This window comes from Misgurnus anguillicaudatus, chromosome 1 (genome assembly GCF_027580225.2).
Source record: "Misgurnus anguillicaudatus chromosome 1, ASM2758022v2, whole genome shotgun sequence".
NCBI lineage: Eukaryota > Metazoa > Chordata > Actinopteri > Cypriniformes > Cobitidae > Misgurnus > Misgurnus anguillicaudatus.
In genome coordinates this window covers 10462740-10487706 of record NC_073337.2, presented here as the reverse complement: position 1 = coordinate 10487706, position 24967 = coordinate 10462740, and the positions used below count along the sequence as shown (strand labels likewise).

At 37.3% G+C, this 24967-nt stretch overlaps 1 protein-coding gene across 1 annotated transcript; it reads right to left on the bottom strand.

Annotated features, from left to right (window-relative positions):
- Positions 1 to 2570: 2570 nt before the first annotated feature.
- mtpn (myotrophin) lies at positions 2571 to 20687 on the bottom strand. The gene is made up of 5 exons (XM_055190264.2): positions 20549 to 20687; positions 20346 to 20422; positions 18135 to 18248; positions 14574 to 14657; positions 2571 to 2720 (listed from the first exon to the last, which is right to left on the bottom strand). The coding sequence occupies exons 2-5, from the start codon at positions 20415 to 20417 to the stop codon at positions 2634 to 2636; spliced, it is 357 nt and encodes a 118-aa protein (XP_055046239.1). The 5' UTR covers positions 20418 to 20422; positions 20549 to 20687; the 3' UTR covers positions 2571 to 2633.
- Positions 20688 to 24967: the final 4280 nt, after the last annotated feature.

Here is a 24967-nt window from a genome sequence, read left to right as displayed (position 1 = left end):
AATACCTCACAGATAATTTATTATAACATGTTAAAATTGCCACTTTGAAGGTGTGAGCAAAATGTGCTGTTTTTGGATGTGTCCTCTAAAATGGAAATGAGCTGATCTCTGCACTAAATGGCAGTGCCGTGGTTGGATAGTGCAGATTAAGGGGCGCTATTTTCCCAAGGGGAGCCAGATTTCAATGACCTATTTTTTTCAAATGCTTGCAGAGAATGGTTTACCAAAACTAAGTTACTGGGTTGTTATTTCCCCAATTATAGCACTTAAACATGGATAAAGTCAGATTTCATGATATGTCCCCTTTAAGTCCGACTCCCAGAAAGTGTGGGCTGCTAATTGACTTCACTTGTCTCCGTTGAATCCAATGGGGTCGCTGTGTCCATTTCTTTTACTGTCCTTGGTGACTTCACTAGTTAATGGGATTTGATTGGATGTTGGGTATTAAAGGTGAAGTGCACAATGTTTGAAAAACGCTTTGGAAAAGGGAGTCGGGCCGACTACCAAAAACACACCTGTAGCCAATCAGCAGTAAGGGGCGTGTCTACTAACAGACATGCTTGCCTGGGTTGCGTATGTGTGGAGCGGGTCTATCAACAGAAGGTCCAGATTCTATTGGGGTAGGGGCGTGTATGTTTAGGTGATTTCAAATATCAACAATTGGCTTTCAAGCATTGTGCACTCCGCCTTTAAAGAGGAGCTGAATTCTGGTTACCGGTCGACTGTGCTCATTGGCTAAAACAATGGTCTTGGGTGATGTCACTCAAAAAAGTAATTTAACCCGTTAATTGGCGCTGTCCCGTGAGTGGGAAACCTACGTTTATTTCAATATTTTCTATGTAAATGTTTATCTATCACGACAAACTATATATTGTTGGAAAGGTCTAAGAATGTCGTTTTCATATTTCAAAACCCTTTAGCAGTAATAATAATGCAGTAACTGTAATTTATTCGTTTGTGACACAAGTATGCAGCAAACCTCAAAGCAAACCAGCACAAACCTCAGTTTTTTGACAATTTTATGTATTAAAAATTATACTATATTGCATTTTTTATTTATTACAAATAAATGTAAACTGCTTTAAAAACAAATAATATTTTCACCTCCAGACACTTCCCTAAAAAACGTTGATGTGTCTTCTTTAAAACCAAAAATTACCAAAATTAAAACCAAAATTAGGCTTCTAGACCAAAAAAAAAAAAATGCCAGAGTTATATTAATTTAAAGGTGTATATCACCTTTTCACCAACCCCCCACTCAAAAAGGGCTGCGCCAGTTAAAGGGTTAAGAGCAAATGATAAAATTTGAACAAATATTTAAATATAAACATTACAATATAAACACTGAAAGTACAATAAGGGCGAGGAGCATGTGTTAGAGAGTAAACCGGGTCAGATTTGATTCATGTTAACTAGACCTGAACAGATGACCGTTTTAATAGAAGGCAAAACTAATTACAGCACATTTGCTGTCTTGAACAATAAAAAAAGCCGTTTAATATTCTAGCGACGTCTCTTAAACAGCTTAAAGAGAGAGAGAGCGGGCGAGCGAGCAGGTACCGCTGGCATTAAACTTTATCAGTAAGTTGTGCCGCACCTCAATAATTGATTTCTTTGTGTTGTGGCAAAAGTCAGAGACCCCCAGAGTGAGTCAGTGATTAACAAAAGCACTTCATTAAACACACACAGAGTTACCACAAAGGGGTCTTTAAGATAAAATCCCTGCTCTTAACACACCGCACAAACGCTGGCGTTTCAATCGTTAATGAGAGAAAATGTGACAAAACCCAAATCGTCATTTCAAATCTTTTTATTTGTTTCTCTGTTTTTAAATGGACTTTACAACAATGCCAGATATTGAGGTTTAAAACATTCACTTGAGGAGATGGTTCGGACCAAGACTGTACTGAAAAGCTGAAATACCATCATGCAGAGAGAGAGAGACAAAAAGAGACAAAGAGTGAAAGAAGTCATATTCCAGAAAGGACGACAGATGCAAGACAGCAGAAAACATGTCTACCCCCATGAAAGAGAGAGAGACGGGTCTATCATCATCTGGCTAAATGCCTTTCTGAAAGCTGATGAACACTCTAAAATCAACTTTTTATTTCTTTCTACAATGACATAAATTCAAGAGGACACGAAGCAAATGTGCAGCCAGTAAACGTTTGAAGCATCTGAAAGTTTTATTTTGTTCTTTGAACAGCTAATATGAAGACTGCAGGAATGTCGTCGGTTTGACGTGGGGCCGGAGTGTAATGTTATAACTATCTACCTCTAACTATCACAATCACTCCACTTACAGTCTGAAAAATAAATGCACACATCAATTTCATTCTTTAAATCTACATTCTGCTTTTAGTGGCGTTATACAGGCAGAGTCCAACCGCTTTCCCACTGGTCCTTACGGGAGGCGCGAGTGACAGATCCGTCAGCCAATGGCTGCTATTTGATAATCTAGATGAGAAACCGCCTGCTTGTCTCCCAAAATAAAATAAGATCATGAAAAACTAAAACAACAGGAAGCAAGAGGAGCTGATGCAGCCGGTGGGCAGAGACAGAGAGGTTTGTGTGTGTTTGATGGATTCAGTGGCTGCGGTTTGGATCCTCTCTGTTGTTCAGCAGCGAGTGACTCACTTCAGTAGAGCTTTGATGGCCTCACTCTCGGCCGCCTCGAATGCACTGAGTCCATCCGGACCTTTTCGGTTTTTATCGGCACCCTAGGGTAACACAAACATGCAATCAGTAAACACTCATTCATCCTTACCTAACAGCACTAGTCTGACATACACCCATCGAAACCTGCAGGACCAAATGTTGTTTTACGGCTCAATAAAGTCTTTTTTAAGTTCTTTTAGGATTATTTTGGTTCACACACACAGCAAGTCGATATTTCATGACCCAACTCTCCCTAAACAATGTTGCACATGACTCAACACTGTTTTTATGATTTTAAATGCAAGTGATAGTTTCGTTACAGTTTATAATGTAGACGTGGTCATTTGCCTGTCGAATTAGCGATAGCTTTAGCAATAACAAATCTGAATAGCTTTGAAACAGACGTTCAAGTTCAGAAATATAGATGAGAACACAGGTTGCGCTGATTTAGAAATAACTAAAGCCTGACCGATTTATAGTTTTTACCGATTTTATCCTTCGATATGAGCCTGTCGCAGATATATCTGTATTGGCGTAAAGCCGCAGATTATATGAACGTATAGACGGTTTCATCGGAAGCATGTGCGGTGACGCGATACACGTCTGGTCCGAACTTTACTTCCGGTTTCGGGTTTTTTAATGGACTGACTAGTTGCTAAACTGAACTCTTGAACAAATACGTCGTCAAAAATAACAAATGTTTTGGTTTCCAATGTAATCTACATATTATTTTTATTTATTTATATCATATAAATAAACTACGTTTAAAGTACTTTGTTGTTATTTATTCTTACCGGAGTTTACCGGAAGTTACGTGTTGACCACGAGAACCGCCTGTTTGTTGTTTCTGCTGAAATGTCTATATTTTACAGAACAAAGAAATGCTTTTGAATAGTGCAAGTACTTGGTTGTCCAACAGAGGGCGCTCTATTGATTGCTACTGGCGCCCCAGGTCATTCACTGTAGTGACACCAGCCAACCCACCTTTACTTCAGTCAGTGGGTCTCTTGGTGAGGCGGTAGCAGTCAAGTGGTGCTTCACAACATTTTTACACTTAGTATTAAGACGCACTTTGGTCGATTGGTTTATAAGTGGACGAGAGAGACACATTCCCGTTTACACTTTGTATTTTAATTTGTCTCTTTTGTCCACTTGAAACGCAGGCGGGAGAAATGACGCGAGGAAGGTCTATTATAATGTGATTGTTTTTAGCTGGTTTTCATTTAAGTTTTAAGTTAGGACACCTGTGGGATTCCCCAAAGTTTTTAGGATGTTTTGTCAAGTTAGGATGCTTCTGTAATACCACTTTCCTATCTGCAGTTAAGATAAGATAATGCACTTAGGAACATTATTCTGTAATAGCTTTTGTCTTAAATGAGGTCCTAACTGAAATGACCATGGTTACCAAACAGTTAAGATTTTTCTGTAATACCCCCCAGATAGGGCTGGGCGATATGGCCCAAAAAATAGCACAAAAATGTTTTCCATATCAGTCGATATTGATAATTATAATGATAAAGACAAATCTTTATTCCTGTCAAATGTAAAGGCAGATTTTTGCTCCTGAATGAAAGGTGTAAAAACCAGACAGTTAATAATGGCTTTAAACTACTTTTTATTCAGAACATGACAAATAAGAAATACTACAATGTTGTTTTAATTTTCAGGCATCTGTATTAAATGTAAATATATTTGTTGTGAAGTGAACATTTTTGACACAGAAAGCAGCAGGCCACTTTCACTTTAAGACTCAAGACAGACTGCTTTAAATTTCAATATACTGAGTAATATCCAGCTGTTTACTTAAACAAGAAAGAAAACTTATACGAGCGCGTTGTTGTGGGAACGCACACGCATACAGTATATTCACACATTAAAGCTGTGTGGGCATGTGCGCGCATGGCCTTGCATTTACTTCACAGAGTCGTAGTTCACAGAAAAGCTAGGCTAAATCGTGTTCATAATCGAGGAAAACCGACTTGCGATTTTGCCTAGCTTCTCAGTGAACTACGGTTCTGTGAAGTAAATGCTGCTCCATTTGAAAGCAGCTGGTGGCGATTTCTTGTAATCACGGAACCGGCTTTACTGAACACATGCGCAGGAGAATCGTAGGCGATTTTTTGCACAGCCCTAATTATTGCCCAGCACTACCCCTAGGTGCCCAGGTCAGGTACTAACAAAAGTTATTCCGAAGCCCCGAATGACAAGACTTTTAAAATAGTTGGGGGGCACTTCAAATGTGTTCACCCTAGGGGGCACTACATTGTGTTAATCCAGGCCTGGTTACACACAACACTATTCAACACTGTTACACACAACAATATTTTAAAACTGTTACACATGACACAACACTATTCAATGCTGTTTCACACAACACTATTTGACACTGTTACACACAACACAACAATATTCAACACTGTTACACTTAACTCAACACTATTTAACACTGTCACCACTCAACACTGTTATACACAACCCAACACTGTTACACTTGACTCAACACTTTTACCACATATCAGCACTGTTACACATCACTCAACACTGTTACACATCACTCAACACTGTTACACACCACTCAACACTTCTCAACACTGTTGCACTTGACTTAACACTACTCAACACTATTACACTTGACTCAACACTTTTACCACATAACACGGTTACACACCACTTAACACTGTTACACACAATCCAATACTGTTACACTTGACTCAACACTGTTATCACTTACCACTATTTGAAACTGTTACACACCACTCAACAATATTTAACACTGTTACACATGAATCAACGCTATTCAACACTGTTACCACTTAACAATATTCAACACACTTACACACCACTCAACACTGTTACATACAACCCAAAACTTCTCAACACTGTTACACTTGACTTAACACTACGCAACACTGTTACACTTGATTCAACACTGTTACACTTGACTTAACACTACGCAACACTGTTACACTTGATTCAACACTATTCAACACTCTTACCACTTAACAATATTCAGCACACTTACACACCACTCAACACTGTTACATACAACCCAAAACTTCTCAACACTGTTACACTTGACTTAACACTTCTCAACACTGTTACACTTGATTCAACACTATTCAACACTCTTACCACTTAACAATATTCAACACATTTCCACACCACTCAACACTGTTACACACAACCCAAAACTTCTCAACACTGTTACACTTGACTTAACACTACTCAACACTGTTACACTTGATTCAACACTATTCAACACTGTTACCACTTAACAATATTCAACACACTTACACACCACTCAACACTGTTACACTTGACTTAACACTATTCAACACTGTTACACTTGAATCAACACTTTTACCACTTAAAGGACAAGTTCGGTGTTTTGCACTTGGAGCCCTGTTTTCGGATTGTTTGTGGTGGGGTGGAGCGGTTTTGACTGAAGTTCGACGTGTGCGGCTGCCCCGAGAATTTTTGGGTGTTTGTGTTTCACCTCCCTCCTCCACAATGGGCCCACAGGTGCACTGGAACAATCCTTCACAAAATTCACTAAACCTTCGCCTACAAAGACGTGAAACTCACCGAGTGGTCAGGGGTGTTCACTGATATGCTCACACAAAAATCGCTGCAAAAGATGCTTTCCAACAGCTGTTTTAGAAATTCGTTGTTAACTTGTGGACCTATTTTTCCAAACGCCTCACACCCGTACATTCTTCTGCTGAGAGCTTGAATAATAGACACTCCAGCCCAGTTGGTGGCGCTAATCCGCCATTGCCAATTGCAAGAAATAGAAACAAAGTTCCCGGCGCGGAGTAATACCGTACCTCACAGCACATCTAATACAAGTCAATGGAGTTGGCAAAAACTACGATAAAAACTGTTGGGATGCGTAATTTGCAGCGATTTTTGTGTGAGCATACCATTAAACACCCCTGACCACTCGGTGCGTTTCACGTCTTTGTAAACGAAAGTTTAATGCATTTTAAGAAGGATTGTTCCAGTGCACCATTAAACCCATTGTAGAGGTGGGAGCTGAAACACAAACACCCGAAAATTCTTGGGCAGCCGCATATGTCGAAATTTCAGTCAAAACCGTTCTATTTCATCATAAACAATCTGAAAACAGGGCTTTAAGTGTAAAATACCGAACTTGTCCTTTAACAATATTCAACACACTTACACACCACTCAACACTGTTACACACAACCCAACACTTCTCAACAGTGTTGCACACTACTTAGCCAGGTTAGACTACTTAAAACTGTCACACTTGACAGAGCACAAAAGAGACTGTGCTATTACATAAAATCCAACCACACTTTCACACTTTTACTTACCTCAAGTGCTCAACGGAGCAATAGAAGCCGGTTACACCATTATTGAGTAACACTGAAAATCTTATGCACAATCTACATGGGGCCGAGGCTCCCAGGGGCCTTTCTAATACAAAACAAACCTCATAATCGATCAGGCACTTGCCCTGTACAGAAATAGTTTGCACTGCATTCTCTGTCTGAATCAATGTGGTGTATTGATCTCTGCAGTGCACAGGCACTGAATTATTCCTCTTTAGGCACTGTTCATGGTTTAAAGTAACATCAACTGAAGTCTCTGAGCAAAATTCTGTAAGTGCCGATGAACTCTGATGTGAAGTGGTCATACTAATACAGTTATAATACTAAAAGACACAGAGCATCTAAACATAATGTTGGTAGATGTTTAAATGAAAGCGTTTAAAATCTATAAAATTGTTTTCTTTCTTTCATGAAAGACAAGAAGATATATGCTTGTGGTTGCTGTTTTCATACAAATGTCCTCTCTTTGAATCTCTTTTTTTTAATTGCAGGTATACTTAAAAAAAAACAGACTCAGACATTTGGTCTAAGATCTTTGGTCTACAAGTAACGATTATGTGCTAGACATTACTGCCAATACTGGCTCCAGTAGTTCAATCTGCTTTATCCAAAGTGACTTACAGTGCATTCAAGCAATACATTTTATCAGTATGTGTGTTTCCTAGAAATCAAATCCCTGACCTTTTGTCCTGCTAACACAATGCTCTACCAGTTGAGTGACAGTAACTGAGATCTACACCTGTGTGTGTGGCCTACAGAGAGATCAAACCTCACCAGCGTTCAGCTCCGTTACACACACTTGTGTATGTGGGAGACTAATGTTATAAATTAACTTCAGGGCCTAATGTTTAGGAGGTAGAAGTCGCTATAAAAATTAACTGATTTGGACAAACCAGGTACTAATTAATGAAGAGATTAAATTATACACGCTGTATAATTTCTGCAAGGTCAGTTTTGTATAATAAATAAAGTAAGTTACATTAAATATCTTAGCTACACTTTATAATACGGGTCCACGAATCATAACAAACTGAGACAAATGTATTTTTTACTTAAACTTGAACTAATGCTGAGTAAACGCATGTACTAATCATAGGGCTGCTTGATTATGGTAAAAATGCTTAACATGATTACTTAATGACTGTAAAAACATGCACGCGCACACAATTCAATGCATTTGTTTAGTGTTGCTGCAGAAGGCTACACGTGTCAAGCAGTGGCACCTTCAGAAGTGCCTTAAACACATTGGTCCAGCAGAAAGCGATTCATATTTTAAACATGAGGAAAAGTTTTGCGAACACATTTTATTATACCAAATACACAAAATAACATTGTTTTTAGCAAAGAAATAGGTGCACTTCAAACAAGAGGGATAGTTTGCCTCAGGTCACTTGAAACACAAAAAAAATAAACAAATACATTAGGATTACTACTTTGTGTTCAGACTTCGGACAGATGTGACAGCCCATGCAAGAGAGAGAGGCGCAGCTGCTTATGCGACACACTAACCGAATTACCTCGATTATTTTGTTTTTGCAATCGAAATATGAAAAAATAAATTCAAAATTGAAAAACAATTAATTGCACAGTCCTAACTAATCATTAACTAATAGGGGTGTGACGAGACACTTAATCCACGAGACGAGACAAGACACGAGATTGGGTTCACGAGAACGAGACGAGACGATATTTTTACACTTTTTAAGAAACCCTCGATGATAAAATAAATGAATAAGAAACTGAAATCATGTTATTTTTAAATGTTTTAACTAATCAAGGACTGGCCCTAACAATTATTTTACTAACTGATAATGACGTAATTTGTTATTTTTGGGTAATAAAAATAGACCCAAGTGAGCAGTAGCCTTTAAAATTACATAATAACGAAGATGCAATAATAATTGGTTCAAATAAAGTATTAAAACCAAGTTACATTAAACAACATAACATTAACAAACACATTACATTTGTGGTCTATAAATAAAAAGCATTATGTATATATTATAACAAATGCCTGCAGGGGGAGATAGTTGACTCGTCTCGCGGACGCTATCTTTACTTTCACTTTAGACGGAGAGAAACGCTTATTTTTTAGCCAAACAGTTTAAATCCATTTGAATATTTAATATACGTCCATTTCTTTACAATAGAAATGAACATGCAGACATTAAATCATGTAAACTCTGTGATGGTTTAATCTGCTGAGACTTCACATCTGACACTGATCATCAGACAAACACAATACGTCTCAGACTTCATACGAGCTCCCAAACGAACATTATTGGAAACCCAAACAAAAAAGCAAATGCAGTAAAAGACAGAATATAATGCATGCACTGTAAGAGGCTAATTACACCAACACGCTTTAAACGCTTGGAAACGCAAGGCGCGACGCACTGCCTTTTTTAAAAAAACTAGGCAACCACCTAGTCAGCTGTCTTGTCAATCAAATATTGAAGCGTGCGCTCTTTTGCTGTTAACTGTCATATTAGCAGAAACTTTAAAAAGATGACGCTTGCTCTGACCTTGGTTGAAAGTGAGAGGTGCACAAACACGCAGGAGAGAGTGAGCGAGTGGAGTCCGGTTCTTCAAAGCAACTGTAAACTTCCCTCACCACAACGTAAGGCCCGCCTCTCCCCTCATTCGAGTGGACAATGGAAAGACGCGAATTACTTCGGGCGCTTCTCCGCTCTCAGCGTTCCTTCAAAGGCGCGTGCTGCGGCCGCCGGCAAAAACCGCATGGCGCTCAGCGCGCATAAACAACGCTCCATGCCCATAGAATATCATTTAAAAAAGGCGCCTGCAACTGCCATAAACGCTTTTGGTGTAACTGGCCCCTAAAAGGGTCAAACAGAAAGCTGCATCCTCCGGAGGTCGCATATGCAGGCTGCATACGTCATTAACGTTTATTTCAGATCATTAACTGAGCATAGGGCTGCACGATTCATCGTTTTTTAAACCGAAATCGCGATGTGAATGGATGCGATTTTCAAATCGCAAGAGCTGCGATTATTTCGATTCAAAACTATGAAATTAACAATCATCTAGTACGCAGTTTTTGACAGTTCGCTTCATGCGCATTTTACGTTTGATGCAGTTTAAACCAATAGAGTGCATTAACACTGAGGTGCTGACTACACGTCAGATAACACCATTTGGAAAACATGAGCGCGAGCAGCAGTTCAACTCCTCAACAAAGTGTACGGACATATGATTTCCGCGAGGCGGAAAACACGGACAGAATCGCGAAATGCATACAAATGGAATTAACTGCACAACGCGGAATGTCATGAAGTTGGCAGATTTTGGATTCAGTCATTTTAAAAACCCATTATAACTCATTAACCGGCAATGAAAGGACAGAAATGCGCGAAAACATTTCCCTTTTGTGTAATGTTGGACTTAAAGAAAGGTGTATATACGTCCGTTTCTCGTCATGCATCGCAAACAATGACAAGCGCCTCATCAGACTATAAGCAGGTTTCATTATAGCCCAGAACACAGCAGACGAAAGAGGTACATTATACTTTCTTGCACGCGCACATCTGCACCGCTTTGAATATTTACAGGCACGAGGGTTCATGAAGCGCGCACACAGAGAGCAGTCAGCACACGCGTGATCACTAAACTTAAATTTTCTTTCTTGTCTAAGTGAACATGAACAGCTGGATGTTTATCAGAATATTGAAGCAGAGCAGTTTTAAAGTTGTCTTGTGTCTTAAAGTGACAGTAACCTGGTGCTTTCTGTGTCAGAAATGTTTATTACACACCAAAAATTAAAATCACTCCTTACTCTTAACTGAACAAGCTTCTGCAGCTCCACATTTAAAATCCTACAGTGAGGACTGTGTAGTGTTTTTTTTGTATTTTTTGCTTATGTTAAATCATAGATTCTAATAACTACACTGTAAAACATTTCTGTAGAAATTACAGTATTAATGGGTACTACTGGCAACTAGCTGCCAGTAACTTACTGTAGAGTTTACATTTATGTTATTTACTGGCAACAGTTTTTTCAAAGTTAAATGAACATGAAACATTTTCAGTCTTTATCTTCTACAGTAAGTTACTGGCAACCAGCTGCATAATTACAGCACAATTTTTACAGTGTAATATATTTACATTCATTACAGATGCCTGAAAAGTAAAACAAGATGAGTATAGTCTTATGATTAAAAGAAAAAACTAAACATTTGCTTGTCAGAAGCATTGTTGTAGTGACAGCCAAAATACATAGGCCTATATGTTATTTTAAATAAAACTTTCAATACATTTTTGTTAAATTGTATTTTAATGTTCTTAGATTAAAAAAAAGTTTGTCTGCAGAAGAGCAAAGTCCTGCAGACAACTTGATACAATGTTTAAGAGGTTTTAAATAAACAGTTGCACAGCATCTTTCTTTGGTGCTATTAAAACCACCACAACAAACCTGGATGTAGCTCTTTTATTATATACTAAAGAATCGCACTGTAAATCGCGAATCACAATTTTGATCAGAAAAATCGCAATTAGATTTTTTCTCCGAATCGTGCAGCCCTAACTGAGCATTACATTCGCAAGTCGTGAGCATATTACAACAATTTGCGATTAACTAAATTATTAGTAAACTTTATAATTGTTAGTAGTCTCTTATAAGACAGTCTTTATGAAGTAAATGCAGTTTAAAAATGCGACCTCCGAAGGATGCAGTCTTTTATTTGAGAAACGGCCAGAATTTCACCTACACAAGAAATCTCGCGAGACACACTTAATCTCGCGATACATATTTAATCTCGCGAGATCTCATCGCACGAGATCTCGTCACACCCCTATTAACTAATGAAGAGTCATCATTAACTCTTTTAACTCAAATTATCTTGTCAATTAAGAGAAAACATTTCCCTGCCAATGACGCTTTCCTGACGAGTTTTTACGGTAATCTGTAATTCCACTATTATCCACTAGACGGCTCTTACCCAATTTTAAAAAGAAATGAAGCAAAAACTAATTTAATAAATTTTTAACTCCGTGTATGTTTTGATAACCATTCTGAATCTGATCTCTAACAAAACTCCTTTACAAAAATGTAGGGCTGGGTACCGAAAGTCGATACTTCTTTGTTTACAAAACTCAGTCACCCATTTAATATTTTAACTTTTTATCAAAGTAGGAGCTATAATGAACCCACTTATTTAAATACTGTTAGTCCAAGCTAAAGACCATTTTACATTTCATAAAATAAAGCAGTGTTAATTATATTCTTAATTTCTTTATTTTTTCCTTATTTTCATAAAAAAAACATAAGTGTGTCTGCTGGCGCACCCCTATCCAAAAAGCACAACCAGTTTATTAATGTTACCCTGAGTGAGAAGAGTTACCAGAATTTGTTTTAATTAAGATGAAAAATAAAAGTTGTGTGTTTAATGTATTTTTGTTGATGTTTAAATGGATTTTAAAACATATGGTATCGAAAAAAGTATCATTAGGAACCGGCATCGAAACAATACCCAGCCCTCAGCTTTTTGCTCAAAATTTTTTATTTTTGAAGAAACCCATCCATATTTAAGAGGTAATAAAACAGAACAAATTAAGATTACATTTGATATATTTGTATGTTTATATATTTATAGAAGATATATTTATTTCCTGGAGGCATTTTGTGAAAATCACAAAAAATGCTGGTGGGGAATAAGGCAAGTACAACATGACATGTTTTTTCATTGTTAGTTAATGTATTCATGTGTTTACTCATGTTGTACTTAACTCTTTCCCCGCCAAGAGAAAACGCTTCCCCGACAATGACGAGTATTTCCATCTTTCCGCAATACCACTATTATCCACTAGGTAGCGCAACTTCCGCAACTTTTTAAAACCGGAAGTATTGCCCTATGGTAAGCTGCTGCATGTCCGTGTCTGTTTTAACTCTTTCCCCGCCAGCGTTTTTAAAAAAAAGTTGCCAGCCAGCGCCAGCATTTTTCATGATTTTCACAAAAGTTTAATGTCTTCCAGAAAATGTTCTTCTTTAAATATATAAACAAACAATATATCAGATGAAAGAACAGACCCTCTGCTTTCAAACAAAAAAAAAACGTTTCATCCTACCTTTATTAGTTCTCTTGTAATCACCTCTCAAACATGGGTAGGTTTCTTCAAAAACACCCAATTTTGAGCAAAAAGCTGAGATAATTCAGTTTTTGCGAAGGGCTTTGGATAGAGATCAGATGCAGAGCAATCTTTAAAACATACACGGAGTTCTTTCTCTTTCACGTGAGATGATACTTCCGGGTTGTATAAGTTGCGTATAGTCCTGGTGGATAATAGCGGTATTGCGGAAAGACGAAAAATCTCGTCACTGGCGGGGAAGCGTTTTCTCTTAATTGACGAGATATCTTGTCAATGGCGGTGAAAGAGTTAAAGATCGCTCTGAATGGGATCTCTATAAAAAGTCCGTCACAAAAATGGAATTATCTCTGCTTTTTGCTCAAAATGTGGTGTTTTTGCAGAAACCTACCCATATTCAAAAGCTGATTACAAAATAACTACTGAAGGTAGGATGAAACGTTGTAAATGTTGGCATTAAACTTTTGTAAAAATCATGAAAAACGCTGGCTGGCAACTTTTTAAAAAAACGCTGGCGGAGAAAGAGTTAATAATGATTATTCGTTAGATTATGATTAGTACATGCCTTAACTCAGCATTAGTTCATATTAAAGTTATAATTAATTTAGGTATTAGTTCTTCATGATACATGGTCCCTTTTACAGTGATATCAAAATCTTTTTTGGGGCATAACAAAATGTATTATTTATATTGCTTCTTGGTTAATAAATAACGACAAACATCTTGAAGTGGTTCATAGTCTATGGGTTACATCATTCTGTTCATCTAAACTGAAACATAAACATAAAAAAATCAGTGAGAAACTAGAGTTACGTCATCATCAGTGAAGTGGGTTTATTTTAGTATCAGATGCCTCACGTGCTTTTAAATATTACCTTTTCATTCCACCTGTGTAACACACCACAAAAACATCACATCTGCCTAGGGCTACAAAAACACACTTAAAACAAGTCTACATGATGAGACGGGATGATTACAATACAGTAGGAGTGCATGACATTAAAGAAAAATGCCATATGCAATAACTTTTAAAATTAAATTGAATAATAGTAAAATACAAAACCAACATACATGCTCACATTTTTTGGGAAAAGAAAGCACCAGTCTCTCTGCATCAACTTAAAACTAGATCTATGCATAACTTGTTAAATCATAAAGTTATTGCAAACCATTGTGTTATTATGTGTATGACGATATGCACATTTGCAATATAACAATGCTTTCCATAACTTCAGCCCTACTATGCAGTATTGTTCAGAGGGTCAATAATGTGCCCGTCCCCTCTCCTCTAACACAAGAGCATTATAATAGTGACCCTGATGGTATCAGCACTTACTGCCATGCTTTAAAACACACAAACAAAAAGACTTTTCACCACTCGCCTGACCGCTCTACACACACACACAGCTCACCGACCTGATGATGAAAAGCTACATATGCGTGTAAATATCTGTGTACCTTTTCTAGAAGAATCTTGACGCAGGCCACGTGACCCTCGTAAGTGGCAGACAGCAGTGGAGTGATACCATGTTTATCTGGAGCCTGCAAGAGTAAAAACAGAGTAAAAATAATAAATCTTGTGTGCCACAGACAGAAAGAAACCCTTTAAACTCTGCCTTCAGCACAAAGACATATCGGTGTAATTACGGTAGAAAAGGCAAGACCACAGACTCCTCATAGCGCCCTATGAATTACAGAGATGTAGAGATGTACGCCGAGTTTATCAGCGGGCTTCAGAGGTCTCTTATCTCTCACGAGCTGTCTCTGTGTGCAGGGGAATCACACTGATAGACTAAACCAATGCCAATGAGGACAGACAGGAAATCATGGAGAAAGAGATGGAGCTCGCCTCTATTTGTTCATGAAGATCTTGTGTGTGTGGTGTCCATGCAAAACCTCCAGAAGGGTATTTATTTGTCTACATCTCTATGATATTCTGCGTATCTGTCTGCCAGGCAAGTTTCTTAAAATAAAAGCAACTGGAGTAAAAGTATCAAGCTAAATCTGTAATAATGTTGACAAATGGATGTGAGAAATGTGACTGAAGGCTGTTTAGTAGCTAACAAAAAATAAAAAAATAAAGGTATAACAACCTGCTGGCGTGTGATGTAAGCAATCGCAACACAAAGCACACGCTTGATTTGTTGACATATTCACGCTATAATGAGATCATGTTTCTATGTCAATATGGTTTATTGACTCATGAACACAGATCTGTGCTGATCTCAAAGCTCAACGTTGATTTCGGGTATTCCTGTTTGTGTTGGAGAGCTTTAAAATCCTGCACACAGACAGCAAAGGTTCACGGCCTATAAAGTAGGGCTGTCACAATGATTAAATAATCGTCTCATCGCGATTGTTTGACCTCAATGCGATTATTTCAGATCACCGCAATGATTGCACATCTCTCTAAAAAACACAAGGGGGAGCTGCAGTGCCTGTATAAATGAGACACAATCTGATACTGTGTTATGTGTGTTAATATTTACTGCCAGGTAAATCTTGCAAAATATTTAATTTAAATATTCACAACAATGTGTGAAAATATTTAATGAACAAACGAAAAAATGTATGAGAATTAAATGTCAAAGCAATAAAACCTTCATATTCCTTCACACAATTAACAGTCATAATCGCCACAATTTATTTTACAATTAACCGTGAGCCAAATTTCACAACCGTGACATACTATAAAGCATGAAGAAATCTAACCAAACTTTCTCAGAAACATTCAGTCCTGTCCATCTCAAACAGAAGCAACATGTCTGAATATAGCGGTCACGCTAAAAGGGAGTTTGTTTAAAAATGATAATTTTAATGTACAGCATTGGTTTGCCTCTGGGAAGTAAAGTAAATGTCAGTAAAACAAGGGGGCTACATTATGTGTTCACATAACACAAGTGGGAAACCTCAAGACCTTTGCGTTCCAGGAAAAATTGATCTGATCTGTGTCTAATGGACCCAAAAGCGTTTATATCTGACTAGTCAGAAAACCTACAATTGGCAACTAGCTGATTTTAAAAATATGTAGTATTTAAACCCCTAAAACAATAAGAGAAGGGTTAGCATTGAAAAAGGTGTTTTAAGGAAGTTTGGTTGGTAACAGGAAGCAGTAGGACTATCAGTTCAAGTCATGCAGGACTAATATCTGCTTCTGTAACTTCACATGTTAAACATTAACATACTAATGCAGATATGAATCACACTATAGACAAGTTTGCAAGATGTAAACAACATTGGTCCAAGAGCACTTCCTGTTATATATTAAGTTTTTTAGTTCACATTTATTTTACATTTTGATTCATTTCTAAGTTTTCTGTTGTATTTTTGTTCTAATATTAATTAATATTAAAGGGGACATATCATGAAAATCTGACTTATTCCATGTTAGGGCTATAATTGGGTCCCAAGTGCTTCTATCAACCTAAAAAATGTGAAAAAGATCAACCCAGTAACTTAACCCTTCTCTGCAAGCATGTGAAAAAATAGGTCATTGAAATTTGTCTCCCCCTGTGATGTCAGAAGAGGATAATACCGCCCCTTAATCTGCCCTTTCCAACCACTACACTGCCATTTAGTGCAGATCAGCTCATTTGCATTTTAAAGGACACACCCAAAAATGGCACATTTTTGCTCACACCTACAAAGTGGCAATGTTAACATGCTATAATAAATTATCTATGTGGTAGGGGTGTAACGGTACGCAAAAATCACGGTTCGGTGCGAACCCCGGTTTTGAAGCCACGGTTCGGTTCATTTTCGGTACAGTAAGGGAGAAATGCAAACATTAAACTGCAGGTTGTTTATTACTATAAACTTTTTTTACAATTTGTTTACACTTTTTTAAACACTTTTTATTAAAATATAACATATAAAATATATATAAAATGAAAAAATAATAAATAAAATACTACTGCAAAGTTCTTTTTTACATTATTTTATAACAGAAGGTAACTCTTTTCTTAACCTTCTCTTAAACTTTTTCTACTAAAACCTTGAACTAACAAATTCAATTCCTGAATACATTTATGAACTATTAGCCTACATTTTTGCCATCAAAAATTTTCTGTTTTGATTTATTTTGGATTGTTTAACTCACAGTATTGAATTGGCTATGTACCATCTCTGTATAAAAATAATATTACTGCTCTATGTGTAACTGCATAGCAAGCAACATGATGATATACTTATTATACACTCATTTTGAGATTAGTGAGTTGCATACCTAGCCATCTTTGATCTTTTGCATGTTTCTCCTAATCTTTGCTTGTGTCGTCAATGTAAGCTGTAACGAACCCCTCCGCAGCTGAGTAACAGCTGAGTAATCCCGGGTTACAGCTCTTCTCTGTCCCGACCAGCTGATCGCATTGGCACAATGATATGATTGACGTGAGGTGCAGATGAAAAATCTGATCACGCGTTCCTTATTCTCGCTGTCACAGAAAGTGCGTCTCATGAATGCGTACCAACGAAAGGCGCGCATCCTCTCACGCACTTTTGAAAGAACAAAGCAGCGCGTTGACACGCGTTTAACATGCGCTTTTAGATACGACACGTAAACGTTTACATCAATAATCAAACGGATATACATCTAAGTAAATAAAAATCTTTCTGCGGGCCGAATTATGTTATATGTTTGACAGAAGACTTGTGCTGAACGCGGAGACTTCCGCCACTTAATATGTTCGTGCGGAAACGCACGTATTATGTTCCGCACGGGCGCACACAAAATGCATTCGGCCTTTCGGTGCACGCGTGCACCGTGCCGAAAGCCCTAAACCGAAACGGTCCGGTTCGAATACACGTACCGTTACACCCCTACTATGTGGTATTTTGAGCTAAAACATCACATATGTACTCTGGGGACACCAAAGATTTATTTTAAACCTTAAAAAATTGTGAAATTTCCCCTTTAATATTTTGTTCAGTGTTAAAAAACTAAAACAGGAAGTGCTTCTGGACCAGTGTTGTTTACATCTTGCAAAATGGTCTGTACAGCGCTATAATAAAGTAGTTTACATTGACATCTGCTCCTTTAGACAGAAGATACTCCAGGATCTCGGCCTGACCACAGTCTGCAGCGTAGTGAAGAGGTTTTCGTCCGCCCTCCAGAGTCCGGTTCACGTCCTCCGCCTGTACAACGCACACAAATGCAGTGTTAATACTGAGGACTGGTGGGTTAAAGACACAAGAGTTAACCAATAAACCCACTGTGACAAACGGTCAACTACCAACATCTATTTATAGCAAATAACTGAGGGCAAATGTCACAAAAGTACATGAATATTCATAACCCAAACCATAACAGCGCTTAGCGGCTGACAGAAAATAAAATCACTTTTACATCAACAACAAAGAGACAGACGTCATAGTTTGACAGAAAAAGTGCGTTTTTATATTCACAGTTGTCAAAACAATGTTTGTTAGGTCTAATTATTAAACATTTGTGACAAAATGCCAAAGATGTAATTTTTATGACTGGTGCTCCTGAAAAGTTTAGTCGAAGCTTTCATGTGGAAAATGAGTCGTGTATCCATCGAGGCATGTTTAAAACAGCTCTGTCTTGATGTATAGATAACATTTACAAGATATAATGGGACATTATCACTCATTCATGATGTTGAGATAACTCTTCACACAACAAAAACTGATGCCTGTGACCTCCGAGCAAGTGTGAACTGCTGGGGTAACAATACCACACACACACGCGAGGATCAAATATCACAGACAAACCCCTTTAAAAGTAAGCCAGTTTCATCTGCAGGATTCAGATTAATTATTTTGTAAAGTAATAAAGTCATCTTTACTATGTGCAGTGAGGAAGTGTACAGCAATAACTGATGAGTGTTAAACCCTGCGGTTCTTCATACAGGTGATGGAACACAAAATGCCTGCGGTTTCCTGCCCACATCCACAAATAACCACAAGCGTCACATGCACACACACACACACACACACACACACGCATGCACACAAAGAAGATGCGTGAGATAATTTCTGCCATGTGTGTGTGAAGTGTATACAATTACACAAGGAGGTGATGTGACATTGTGAGACACATGATACACACTTAATAGATGAACTACAGGCCGGTGTGTCTCTGGTCTTTACATGAAAATGATGCAGTGATGTAAAGTCATTTTTTGTGATTTACATTTTCTACTAAAATCATCATGTAAATATTTTGTGAATATAATATATAATCTTGATCTCTTTAAAGGGATTGTTCAGCCAAAAATAAAAATTCTGTCATCATGTACTCATTAACTTGTTCTGCTGAACACAAAGGAAGATATTTAGAGCCATGTATGTTGCCAAACCATTTTTGAGCACCATCGACTTCCATAGTATTTTTCTGTCCTACTATAGAAGTCAATGGTGCTCCTGTTTCCTGTTTGTTTATAAATATCTTCCTTTGTGTTCAGCAAAACAAAGACATTTATACAGGTTTATAACAACTTGAGAGTGAGTAAATGACGACAGAATTTAAATTTTTAGGTGAACTATCCCTTTAATATTGACTGAGTAAGATCACGTCTAAGACTGAAATGAATGTGAAATCAATGACTGAAATCAAACTTTGATGCATCTTATCTCCTCATCAGACTTTAGCATGTATTTCACAGACAGAGTCACGTATTTGAAATATTACCACAAAGTGTTGAATAAGTATAATAGTCATAATAAAACATCAGATAAAATCAAGAAAACATGCTGCTATTTTAAAGCACAAGAAACTATTTAGACAATTGTTTGACTAGTACCACCTGTTGCTGCTTATACCACAAACTAAAGGAAATTCCATGTGTTTGGGATATGTAAATATCATGGTAGGCTATATGAATAGGTTTTCATACAGTTCCCTAATTTATACTATAGAGAGATACGTGGTGCCACACCAGTGTGATGGCATAAATGTCCAGGAAACAGTTTTTACTTGTTCATGAATGTGTGTGTGTGATAAAGTCATGTTGTAAAACACGTAACCTGGTAATACATTATATGGTAATGTTACTTAGTCAGCACCTATTACCACCACATAACATAGCCAAGGTACTCTACTGTACTGTAAACGTAAAGCAGCCTGTCAGACTTGTTAGCACTCGTCCGTTAATGTGTGTGTGTGTGTGTGTGTGTGTCTGCGTGTGTGTGAAAGAGAGTGTGATTGAGGAGTGAGTATGTACTGTGTACGTAATGTAATGTATGTCTATGTGTGTTTATATGTCTCACCTTCACCATTAGAGTCTTCACCTCATCCATATCTCCATTTTTCAGGGCCCACATCAACTCCTTATCCCCCATGTCACCTGAAACACACACAGACACACACAACACAGAGAGAGGGCCGCGCTATTAAACCGTTCAGCTGCGCGTGTGATTTTGTATCTCTGGGTGTTTATCGGGTATATGAAGGAACTATGTGTGTCACCTACCGGCTTGCAGATGTTTTTTGGTTTGACACAAAGTTTGAGATCAGACACTGACGGGATCCGCCTGAACTGGAGCCACTAGCGGTACGAACTTCCGCTATCAGACTGCCGCCTGCAGAAACTTCAGAATAAAAGTCCCCATCCACACCCACCACCTCATATGAATAATGTGATGTTAGTAATGAAGTACAGTGGATCAGTCTCTCACAATTATTTCTATAGCAAATTTTAAAACAATGTATTTCGACCATTATGTGGTGGGATAAAATATCATTAGGTTTAATTAGCAAATTAATTATAATAACAAATAAAGTATGAGTGCAGTCTAACTTGAGTACAAAATTGAATAAAATTAATGTATTAAAGTTATAAATAAATATAACAAAATGCAACAAAGGTAAAAGCAATGAATTACAGTACATACCAACAGTAACAATTAAACAGTAACAATTAAGTAAAACTTAAGAAACTTAATTGTAAAATATGAACAAAAGGTTTAGTACATAATCCATATCCTGTATTTACTGAGTCACTTTAAAATAAGAGTCTCGTAAGAGAGCACTAACAGCAATGTTAAAGTGACTTTACAAAATAATGACATATATAAAACAGAAATTAAAATCTATCTGTGGATTGTGAATTTGTGAATTTAAATCTTGTGTATTAGAGAGATTAAAGAGAAAGGAGAAAATTAATTTTCAGGTTCAGGGGGTGCTTTTCATAAATTAGAGATTAACATAAATATTAATATGATTTAGCATTCAGCCAAATAAAACAGATCCAAATTGACCCTGCCGGGTTTCTCTCAATTTGTTCCATTAACCAGCCGAGTGTATCCCTCACATATTAGTCTATATATGACCTAACCCTCAATGTTTATTTTTATTTTAGTTACTCTAAGTAAACATATCATTAATAACCGTACTAACATTATTTATACTATAATGTTATACCCAGTATTAGTAACTGTGCTCTCTATAATTATGAGGGTAAAACTCAGGTTTTTAAAGATGTTGAGTCTGATATTTATTACAGTGGCATTTCACTAAAAGAGAGATATAGAAACCTCTATGGGCCCTTCCTTACAAAAACACATTTATAAAGCATTTAAAGCAAGTATACAATGTTAGGTGTTTACTAAGATTCTTTTTATTATCTATTCAAACCCACAATATTACTTAAAATATTAAACAATATATAAAAGATTCATACATACAGTATATACCTTAACCCCTAAATTTCAACAATTCAACCATTGAAAATTATATGATTTTTTGCTTTTTTGCATTGTTGAAGAAATATTCCTATGTCTCTTTCTCTCATGTACAGTTTAGCAGTTTAGTGTGACCAGCCCTTTAGTTTGTTGTTGTATCTCTCATGTTTCAGTAAATGATCATTAGTTCATCACATTGTTAATTATCCCCTCCTCTGTTCCTATTCCCATCGTCTTCACCTGTGTCTTGTTTAGTAACATCATTAGTCCTGTGTATTTATACCCCTGCCTTTGTTCAGTTCCTGCTCAGTCCTCCTTTACTTTATATCGCGTTTAGTCTTGTGCTGTGTTGGTATTTTATTTGCCTGTTTGTTCACCAGAGTTTGAGTTTCTAGTAAAAGTGAGTTATATTTCATCTCTGTTGTTCTTGCCTGTCTCCAGACCAGCACAAATATGATCCGTAAAAACTTTTTTACAAAGAGCAAAAAAAATTTACAAGGTAGATGTAAACAAAATCTTAATAGGTCAATATAACCATTCTTTAAAATTGCCAATTGCCAATTTTGAAAAGAGGAATAATATTCCAAAACTTTCTGAAAATACAATGAGAACTAGAAAATGCATTTCTGGAGGAACTGCAAAAGTGTGCTTGCTCTGGTGCCGCCGATTTAGTTTGTGCATCCTCACATTGGAGTCCCAAGTTCATGTACAAAGTTTGGTTTCAATAAGTAAAAGCGTTCCTGAGATATAAACTACTTCCTGTTTGGCGGCGTAAAATTTTAGAAAAAAATGTGTTCTTATGATGTTGTGCATCCTCACATTGGATACCCAAGTTCATGTAGAAAGTTTGGTTTCAATACGTTAAAGCGTTCCTGAGATATAAAGTACTTCCTGTTTGGCGGCTTAAAATTTTTGAAAAAAAAAATTATTTTGATGTCGTGAATCCTCACATTGGAGACCCAAATTCATGTACAAAGTTTGGTTTCAATACGTGAACGCGTTCATGAGATATAAACTACTTCCTGTTTGGCGGCTTAAAATTTTTGAAAAAAAATTTCTTTTGATGTTGTGAATCCTCACATTGGAGACCCAAATTCATGTACAAAGTTTGGTTTCAATACATGAAAGCATTCCTGAGATATAAACTACTTCCTGTTTGGCGCTAGAGATGGCCAAAAATATCTACCTTGGAAAAATAAAAATAATAATAAAACTTAAGAACAATAAGTGTGCTTTTGCAAGCACACTTAATTAAAGGTGCAGTGTGTAAATTTTAGCGGCATCTAGTGGTAAGGTTGCGAATTGCAACCAACAGTTCAGTCCACTGCTCGCCCCTCACTTTTGAAACGCATAGAGAAGCTATGGTAGCCGCCACCAGAAAAACATGTCATCGTCTGAGACAACTTAGTAAAAAAGTTTGTCCGTTAAGGGCTTCTGTAGAAACATGGCGGCACAAAATGGCAACTTGCACGGAAGGGACCCTCGGTGTATGTAGATAAAAAGTCTCATTCTAAGGTAATAAAAACATAACAGTTAATTATAAAAAGGTCTTTATACACCCCTAATGATATAGTTTTGTATATTATTTTGCATTTCTGTCAAGAGATCCTTCTAAAAATTACACACTGCACCTTTAACTGCACAATAACTAGAAATGTGTACATTGGATACAGTTTAGGGCAGCGAGTTAACCTATGTTTGTTTTAAGTTGAATCAACTCGTCTGGGCTTACATTCAAAATTTGTGGCAAAAAAAAAACTTTTTCAAGAGGTTTCCAACTTTGACTTTGGACCAATTCTGTAGAACGGTCCATATAAACCACACAGCTCTCCTTCCTTCGCTGCTCTTGTATTTGTAATTATAATGAGAAATAGCTTCATTCTGTATGAACAGTCAACCATTAGAGTCCATGCAGAAAAAGTAATAAGTGCAGATCACACAGTTCAGCAGCTCCTAATAGAAACTCTCATAGCCTTTAAAAACGTTCACTCACAAATTAAAAATCCTCATTACTCACATCATCACCTACTCTCAGCTCTATGACTCCAACACAAAACAGAAATCACCATACTTTTACAACAACAATAGTGACCACGTAAAGCATATGGTTGTGCTTAAACTGTCATTGCATGGAAAAGAGGCTCATTAAGATTCTTGAAAAATTCATTGAACCCGTTCCTTTAAACATCACGGACCCAAACACACACATCACAGTTATCCTTCACCTTCTATTTTTCTCTTGCTCTTCCTCCCGGGTCTGAAATATGGAGGACGACAGACCCGCACAACACTATTACTGCACAAAATAAGCTCTCAGAAGACAACCAATTCAGTTAGAGGACAAAAGGAATTATACAAGAGAAATAGATATATAGTGTGTGTGTGTGTGTGTGTGTGTGTGCTGGAGGGTTTATAAAACCAGCACACAAAGTATATACAGTATGAATGTGCATCCAGAATTTAAATGAGGGGGCTGTGATATCAGGGAAAAAGCCCAGGAGAGCACATGCTTTCTGTCCATTAACAGCATTATGGTAACACGCGGCTGTAATGATATGCGGCATTCTGAACAAACACACGTCTCGTGTGGCCACAGTGAGCTCCTCATGTTAATGCACTCGCAATTACTGCAAACCCTCAGGGGTTGATGACAGCAGCGTGTGTGAAATACGCGTGCCCTGTGAAGTCTCTGCACAGTACATGTTACAGGTGAACTGAGACACATGACTATACCCTTAATGCTGTGCGATCCATCTGGGGTGTTTATCTGTTCGAGTGCATCCACTGCGAGTGCTTTGTCCATCACCTCATATAAAGTAAACATCTTATACCTACACATAAAAGCATGAATAGAAACTTTGCATACGGCATTTAACGACATCTTAGTGCAGCCGTGGCACATACACTCACCTAAAGGATTATTAGGAACACCTGTTCAATTTTTTGTTAATGCAATTATCTAATCAACCAATCACATGGCAGTTGCTTCAATGCATTTAGGGGTGTGGTCCTGGTCAAGACAATCTCCTGAACTCCGAACTGAATGTCAGAATGGGAAAGAAAGGTGATTTAAGCAATTTTGAGCGTGGTATGGTTGTTGGTGCCAGACGAGCCGGTCTGAGTATTTCGCAATCTGCTCAGTTACTGGGATTTTCATGCACAACCATTTCTAGGGTTTACAAAGAATGGTGTGAAAAGGAAAAAACATC

Coding starts and splice junctions, on each gene's coding strand:
- mtpn (XM_055190264.2), bottom strand. CDS start 20,417: ATGGGGGATAAGGAGTTGATGTGGGCCCTGAAAAATGGAGATATGGAT. Junction 18,249..20,345: donor TGAAGACTCTAATGGTGAAG/GTGAGACATATA, acceptor TGCGTTGTACAG/GCGGAGGACGTGAACCGGAC. Junction 14,658..18,134: donor CTAAAGGAGCAGATGTCAAT/GTAAACTACTTT, acceptor TTACTCTTGCAG/GCTCCAGATAAACATGGTAT.